Here is a 6,765-nt window from a genome sequence, read left to right as displayed (position 1 = left end):
ACAGCGCCGTTCCTGTGCCCAGAGCCCCTGCACTGCTGCAGAGAGAAAGAAGCAGATGCTTACATGTATAGACAGCAATAAAACTGGAGTGTAACATTTTTAGGATCGCAGCTGAGCTCTCAGACAAGGCTTTCTGCAATGACTAATATGACTACGGTCTAATGCGACAGTTCACCGTCTGCAGCCTATTCAGTCCCGAAAGTAAGCGAGTTCCTCCAGATGTTACACGCTGAAAAAAAAAAAAAAAAAAAAAAAAGGCACATCCAGTTTTCAATCTTTTTTATTTATTTAAACTGTACACAAATGTAAAATACTTCAACAGCAAATCTAAGTGAAAATTGTTTGGTTTAAATTATTATGGAACAGAACCTAAAAGGAACTTTATTAAATAAACATAAAAATTGGATTTAAAGGATGCACATATTGTAATGTATTCTACAATAGTCACTTTTTTTTCACTCTACATTCCATGTGCGTATGGTATAGAAAAGACACTGAATAGAACAAACAGAATCCATTTTGTACCCTGAAACAATTGGTAGGCCTCGTGAGGGATTGCTCAGTATGACTACATGATATATGATGGCTTTGCCATCTCATAAAAATTATAACTAATATGTTGGCCTCTTTGGTTCCAAAATTTCTGTATAATACATTTAACTGTATTCATTTTTTGCTGCTATAAAAATAACATTTTTTTTCAAATGGCAGTTTTTGACTAATCATGCAACTAAATCAGTGCAAACATTAAAAGCAATCATTCGCTTTAAAAAAGAAGCAAAAGATTTAATTTCAAGTATAAAAAAATATAAAAAAGTCATATCATAAGTCCAGTTTTGTCTAGTATGGGTCAACACTTTAAATTGCATAGCTCATGCGGCACCTGTTTACCTAGATAGTGAGCAAAGATAAGTGCACTATCAAGTACCACTTTTCAAGGCATTGAAATTTGCAAGTGCTATTATACGTGCATTCAAGCAGTTTGCAAGTGCTATGCTGTATCATTATTTTCTGATCTTTATGGCCATCCTTGACACCTCCTGGTAAGGAAATTGAAAGCACTCTCCTCTCTCCTCCTTTCCAAGACTTGTAAAAATGTTCCTCGCCTGTTATTAAATGCACTGCATTTCCCAGAACGTCTCCACTCTGTCGCTGTCACTCCTCTTTAGGGTTCATTGGTTTAGCCGCGGTGGCCATTGCTTGTTTGCTCGTCCCCCACGTGACGTAGCCTTGCCGAGTCCCCCACTGAAGAACACAGATTGCAACTTTTGACTTTTTGTTCTTTGCACAGTGAGAGATGCCAACAGTCAACACAGTCCAGATATGGTATCGATTCCCTTTTCCAAGACACGGCGGGTGTAGCCAACCATGGGTTGCTAGTGGGCAGTAAAAGCATCGGATCACGCCAGCCCGGCTTGTGACTCTGCAACGGCCAGGTGTTAGAAATACAGCAGTTTCTTACATGTCTGTCCCCTTTTCTCTCTCTCTCTCTCTCTCTCCCCCCGATGGAACCACAGGATTCCTTGCTGGAAGTGCTGTAGCAAGAAGTGGGTATCTGTGATGTCTATGTTTAGATAAATTTAAATTAAGAGGAAGTGATCACCTCCCAAGGCAGGTGTCCTGCAGCTTCCTGTTAGACCTAAGAGGTGACAGTCGACTTTTTTTTTTTTCCTTTTTTGTTTTTTTTTAATTTTCTAAGTTTGGTCATTTTTGACACCTGCGTGCAAGAATACGTTGTGTTCTCACAGTCTGTGCTTTTGCCTGAGCAAAGGGAGCTCATTTCGGTCTGGCTTTGCCGGCAGGCGGGGAAACAGCTGCTCAGCCGTTCACTCGTACTGGCAGGCATTTAGGTCCATCGTCACTGGTCACTGACTTTCTGTGCTCATGTCCCTTTTCTGAGCTGCCTTGTGTGTGTGTGTGTCTGTGTGTGTCTGTGTGTCTGTGTGTCTGAGCGCGTGTTTGTGTGCGTGCCCACATTTTGTGAGTGTGTGTGTCTTTAAGATATTTCATAGCATTAACTTATAAGTGATAGAATATATAAGTGTCCATGATCCACAAACTGCCACTGTCCTGACACCAAAGTGAAATGATTATTTTTTTCTTTTTTTTTTTGTCAAACTTTTCCACAGTGACTTTCCAACACTGATGCCTGGATACACAGTGAAACTTCCTCCAACACCATCTTGTACGGGAATGTTTCTCTCTCTCTCCCTCTCTCTCTCTCCCCCCCCAAAACACACCTTAAATCAAGCACAACCACATTCTTCCACAATCATATTGGGAACGTCCCTTTTCACAATGTTGTATTCATCATCAAAGTACAGCATTGACATTGTGCTAAGTTTGGTTGGAATGCAACAGGAGTTCACGGTGCCCGGGTTCAGCCCCCGCATTCGGTACTGATTCACGACAGCGGTGTGAAAGGAGGAAGCCGACCCCGGGACACCGGCCAAGTAGGCCGGGCAGCTCCCTTCACAGTAATTCCCATAGTAACCTGATGGAGCTATGATCCAGTCATTCCACCCAATGAGTCTAAAGTCAATGTAAAACTGTTGCCTGCAACATAGATTGGTCCTGCCGTCGCACTCCAGGCCTCTTTTCCGGATCCTGTGTTTGTTATCAGCGAGGCGGGCTTGCACCACTAAAAAAGGCCGGTGGGATTCCTCCCCGGGGTCCACATAAATTGGCAGCACTGAATACTCTTCACAGCCCTCACATTGAACATCCAAGTTCAGTCTCCTTTCTCCTCTCTCAAACAGAGCCTGGATCGCCTCTGTCATGGGAAAAGTGTGCCAACCACTTCTTTTGAGATCAACTTTCTTTTCAACCACATTCCACTTGTTGCTAGTGTCCGGGTCTTGGAAATAGACTTTGACTCTTACTTTTCGCCTGCTGCCTTTCTCTAAGACATATGGAAGCAGCTTCAAGTAAAGCCACAGGCTGGCTTGAACGACAAACAAGTTCTGGTTCCCTTCATTTGAGATGAAGAAATAGAGGCGGACTCTAGATGAGGCCAGATCGTCTGCAAGATAAGGAGAGATCAGCAAGATTAAGTCAAAAAGGAAATGTTAGCTTGTGTGCCATTCTGGATTCAGGGGCAACACTAGAGCACAGCAGATCGAGCGAACAGTGACAGGGGCTGTGCCAGTCAGAAGGCATGCACTGCATCAGATATCCCCTATTTGCAATTAGAATTAATTGAAAAGGGGACTTCCCACAGTAGCCCTCAACATCGGGCTGTAGTCGGATGTGTCAGATCCACAGACATCAGTAAGGGTTTTACAGAATATATGTTTTTTCCAGAAAGCAAGAATTAAAGATGCTGCAGCGGCACTTTGAAAAAGACCAGCACTAGGACTAGAACTCTGCTATCTCATCAGTTTAAGAATAGTTTTAACTTTCAGCTACCTGCCAATTCTCATGGGGAGAGCTCTTTCAATAACCACTAAAACGCCAATGCCAAACCAGGGATTTTGTTTCGATTTGCACATATTCTCGTTGCGGTTTAAAGGAGAGGATTCACGAGACAGAACGGAAAATATTTCAGTAATGTGCCTGCTTGTCCAACAGATCAAGCTAGCCCCCACTTAGTCTGGTAGAATATCAGCTATTATTAATCATTTCAATCTCTGCCTTTTCTCCCCAGAACGATGAGCTCCCATACGAGGCAAGGCAATGGAGCGGTTGTTCCCGCTGTAATGCCGTTATTGGCTGTTCTCAATACGCTTTTCAGCAACACCAGAATTAAAGGAGAGAAATTGTCACAGAAAACCAAATGTCACCAAATGTCTGACATAACCCCTTATTTGTAAACAGAAGAGCCTGCTGCATGAAACATTTCAGAAATACCAGCGGCCTTCCTGCAATTTTGTAATGAAAGTCCTAACTAAATTTGGCGTAGGTGATAAATGTGCCGGCCTTTATGGCGGAGACCGTAATTCTGGTCCCTGAATCAAAGCATCCCAATTGCTATTTAAAATTATTGCTGGAAAGGCATTTTCTCATCTGCCCTTATCGGTTTTGCTTCTGTCTGTACAGAGCTAAATGTAGATTTTTTCTGCCTTTTCCTTCCCTAAGAATCTTTAGCATTTTTGTCAATCTCTGAATGGGATTTTTTGCGTAGTCGGTGTCTTCATTTGTTACCCTAGATGCCTTTCAAATGTGCCTCCAGAGCCCATTCAGTACCTTGTAATAGTTCAGTGACAAAAATTTTCACTGTGTTTGTCTACGTTTTACATAAAGTCAATTTTGGAAGTGTTACAAAAGACAGCGATTGACTGAATACCAAATGGAAGTACAAGCCCACCCCCGATCTCCCAACGACATCCTATTAAAAAATAATAACCCCCAAAATGTACAGTAAGAAAGCCTTTCTCGTGTTAGTAAGTACACAACTTTTTCGTAAACTGTGGTGACAGTGACAGAAAAAGAACAGTACGGTGCTGCTGCACCGATCCACATCACTTGTGTTGTGTGAGATTGTGTGCGCTCATAAATTTTGTATGTGAATATAACAAGCATATGTATAATGCAACAGATCCCATAGATACTGTAAATGTATATGCCTTTGGTAAGTGGGAGGGTAGATAAAGAAGATGAGTGGGCAGCATACAGGATAGAAAGAGATTTATTTTGTGGACAAATGATATATAGATGCCACAAGAAGATAGAGAGAGGAAAATGAAACGAGCAATAGAGTGATGAAGGAAAGGAGAGATGGGCAGATAGACAGGAGAGAGGTAGTTCACAGAGTGATGGTGTTCCAGCCAGATGTGTAAAGTTCACGGGGACAGTGGTTAAACTACTGGAAAGCTGTGCTGAAGGGATTCGGTGACACGTAACTGCAATGGCTGGACAGGACTGAGATGGTTGGTACCGTGGGGATGGAGGGCAGCTAGTACACGGACTGACAGACAGACAGGAGACAGACACACTTGGTAGGACACTGCATGAAATGGACAAACAGACAAGGCCAATACTGCAAATGAAAGCTAAATAAATGGCAAACAAACGGAAAGAGAGGATGGGCAAATGCAAGCCTCAACAGACAGATGCAGGCAGTGAACCAGATGAATGTGCAGGGCAGACAGACAAGGCAAGGGATGCAAGAGATGGAGCGGGACAGGCAGAGGAGGGACAGCGGGACACGCAGGGACACAGACAAGCCCCGGTGCAGCTGGAAGGACAGCGGAGGGGAGCCGGGGGCACAGAGGCCGCGGAGGGATGGAGGGACAAGAGAGGGGAGTTGCAAGGCACAGCCCGGGGAGAATCCCGGGCACAAGGGCACAAGCAGGGAGGACGGGAAAGCGCGGGCAGGGCCGGAGCGAGACGGTGCGGGGCAGAGCGGAGAGCGAACGAGGCGGAGGACAGGCGGGTGAGCTGGGCGGCCAGGTGCCCGTACCAGGCACAAGGACAGGCGGGAGGACAGGCAGGGTGCGCAGGGGGGCCAGGCGAGGGCAGCCGGGGAACTGCTACGGGTCAGGCAGGCGGAAAGAGAAGGTGTGCAGGAGGACAGGCAGGGCGAGAGGGAAGAGTGACAGAGGTCGAGCAGGGGGACTGACAGGGGTCGAGCGGGGGGAATGACAGACGGGGCGAGGCAGGGCAGCGGGGAGCGCGGCAGGGCAGGGGCCGCGGCGGGTCGGGCAGGGGGCGCGGGCGGCGGGGGCGCGCGGCCGGGCGGCGCCCACCTGTCTCGGCGAAGCTGATGATCTCGGAGACCGGGTCGTGGGCCGGGGGCCCGGCGCTCGCCTGCCCGTCCAGGCTGGGGATCTCCACGCGGCCGTCCTCCCGCACCTTGCCGGCGTGCAGCTTGCGCAGCGCCGTGACCATGGCCGCCTTGGGCACGGCGTGCGTGATGTTGGGCCGGTCCCGCATCTGCAGCCGGCTCAGGATGTGCCTCTTCACCGCCTCCAGGAAATCCCCGTCCACCTTGCCCGGCTCCTCGGGCCGCCGGAAGCCGCAGGAGGTGCATGTGTCCTGCGGGGAGCCGCCGGCGGGGGCCGGCGGGGTCGGGGTGGCCGCGGCGCCCAGCAGGAGCAGCCCGCAGGCCAGCAGCGCGGCCAGCACCCCCCGGCGAGCCGCCCCGTCCATGGCGGAGGAGCGGGGGGCCGAGCTGGGGGCCGCCCCGGAGCGCCGCAGGGAGCCCGTCTGCAGGCAGCGCCGCTCCGAGCGCTCCGCGGCGCGGAGGGGGCGGTGGCAGCCAAGCTGGGGGGCCGCAACCGCTCCGCGCAGGGGGGGAGCCGCGGCGGAGGGAGGGGGCGCCCGGGGAAGCGGCGTGTGCCGCCGGGGAGGCGGAGGGGGGAGGCTGCACGCGCAGGCACCGAGGGCGAAGTTGGCGGCGGGGGGGGAACAGGCTTGGCGTGCACGGAGAGAGCCCGGCTCCACGGGGGAGGGGGACGGCAGCAGGTGAGGGGGTGGCTGCGGAGCCCGGGGAGGAGGGAGGGGGAGCGGGGAGCGAGCCGGAGGTGCGAGGGGATCCGGGGAGCAGGGGAGAGGCGGCGCCGCTCTGCCCCGGTGCCCCGCGTCGCTTCAGAGGGGCATCCCCGGGCGCAGTCGCTCGTGGTCCATCGCTCGCTTCGGCAGGTCCGGGCGGGCCGCGGAGAGGAGCTCTCTAGTCCAGCGTCATTGAGGGGGGTCAGGGAGATAAACGAAGCAGATTTATATACAATCCAATTTATAGCCTGGAAGGAGGGGGGGGGGTAGAGAAATACCACTTGTACCCCCCCCGTTCACTCCGCCCCCGCAATCGTGGGTGCAGGTCTCTGA

At 50.3% G+C, this 6,765-nt stretch overlaps 1 protein-coding gene across 1 annotated transcript; it reads right to left on the bottom strand.

Moving 5' to 3' along the window:
* Positions 1-304: 304 nt before the first annotated feature.
* Positions 305-6,090, bottom strand: INHBB (inhibin subunit beta B). Its single transcript, XM_058027932.1, has 2 exons — positions 5,688-6,090; positions 305-3,022 (listed from the first exon to the last, which is right to left on the bottom strand). The coding sequence occupies exons 1-2, from the start codon at positions 6,088-6,090 to the stop codon at positions 2,247-2,249; spliced, it is 1,179 nt and encodes a 392-aa protein (XP_057883915.1). The 3' UTR covers positions 305-2,246.
* Between the last annotated feature and the right edge of the window lie 675 nt (positions 6,091-6,765).

This window comes from Melospiza georgiana, chromosome 7 (genome assembly GCF_028018845.1).
Source record: "Melospiza georgiana isolate bMelGeo1 chromosome 7, bMelGeo1.pri, whole genome shotgun sequence".
NCBI lineage: Eukaryota > Metazoa > Chordata > Aves > Passeriformes > Passerellidae > Melospiza > Melospiza georgiana.
Note: the sequence above shows the minus strand (reverse complement) of the source record. Positions and strands in the feature narration are given on the sequence as shown.

Excerpts from the sequence above, each read along its gene's own strand:
- INHBB (XM_058027932.1), bottom strand. The coding sequence starts at position 6,090 with ATGGACGGGGCGGCTCGCCGGGGGGTGCTGGCCGCGCTGCTGGCCTGC. Across the intron at positions 3,023-5,687 it reads CATCAGCTTCGCCGAGACAG|ACGATCTGGCCTCATCTAGA; the intron begins GTGGGCGCCGCC and ends CTTATCTTGCAG.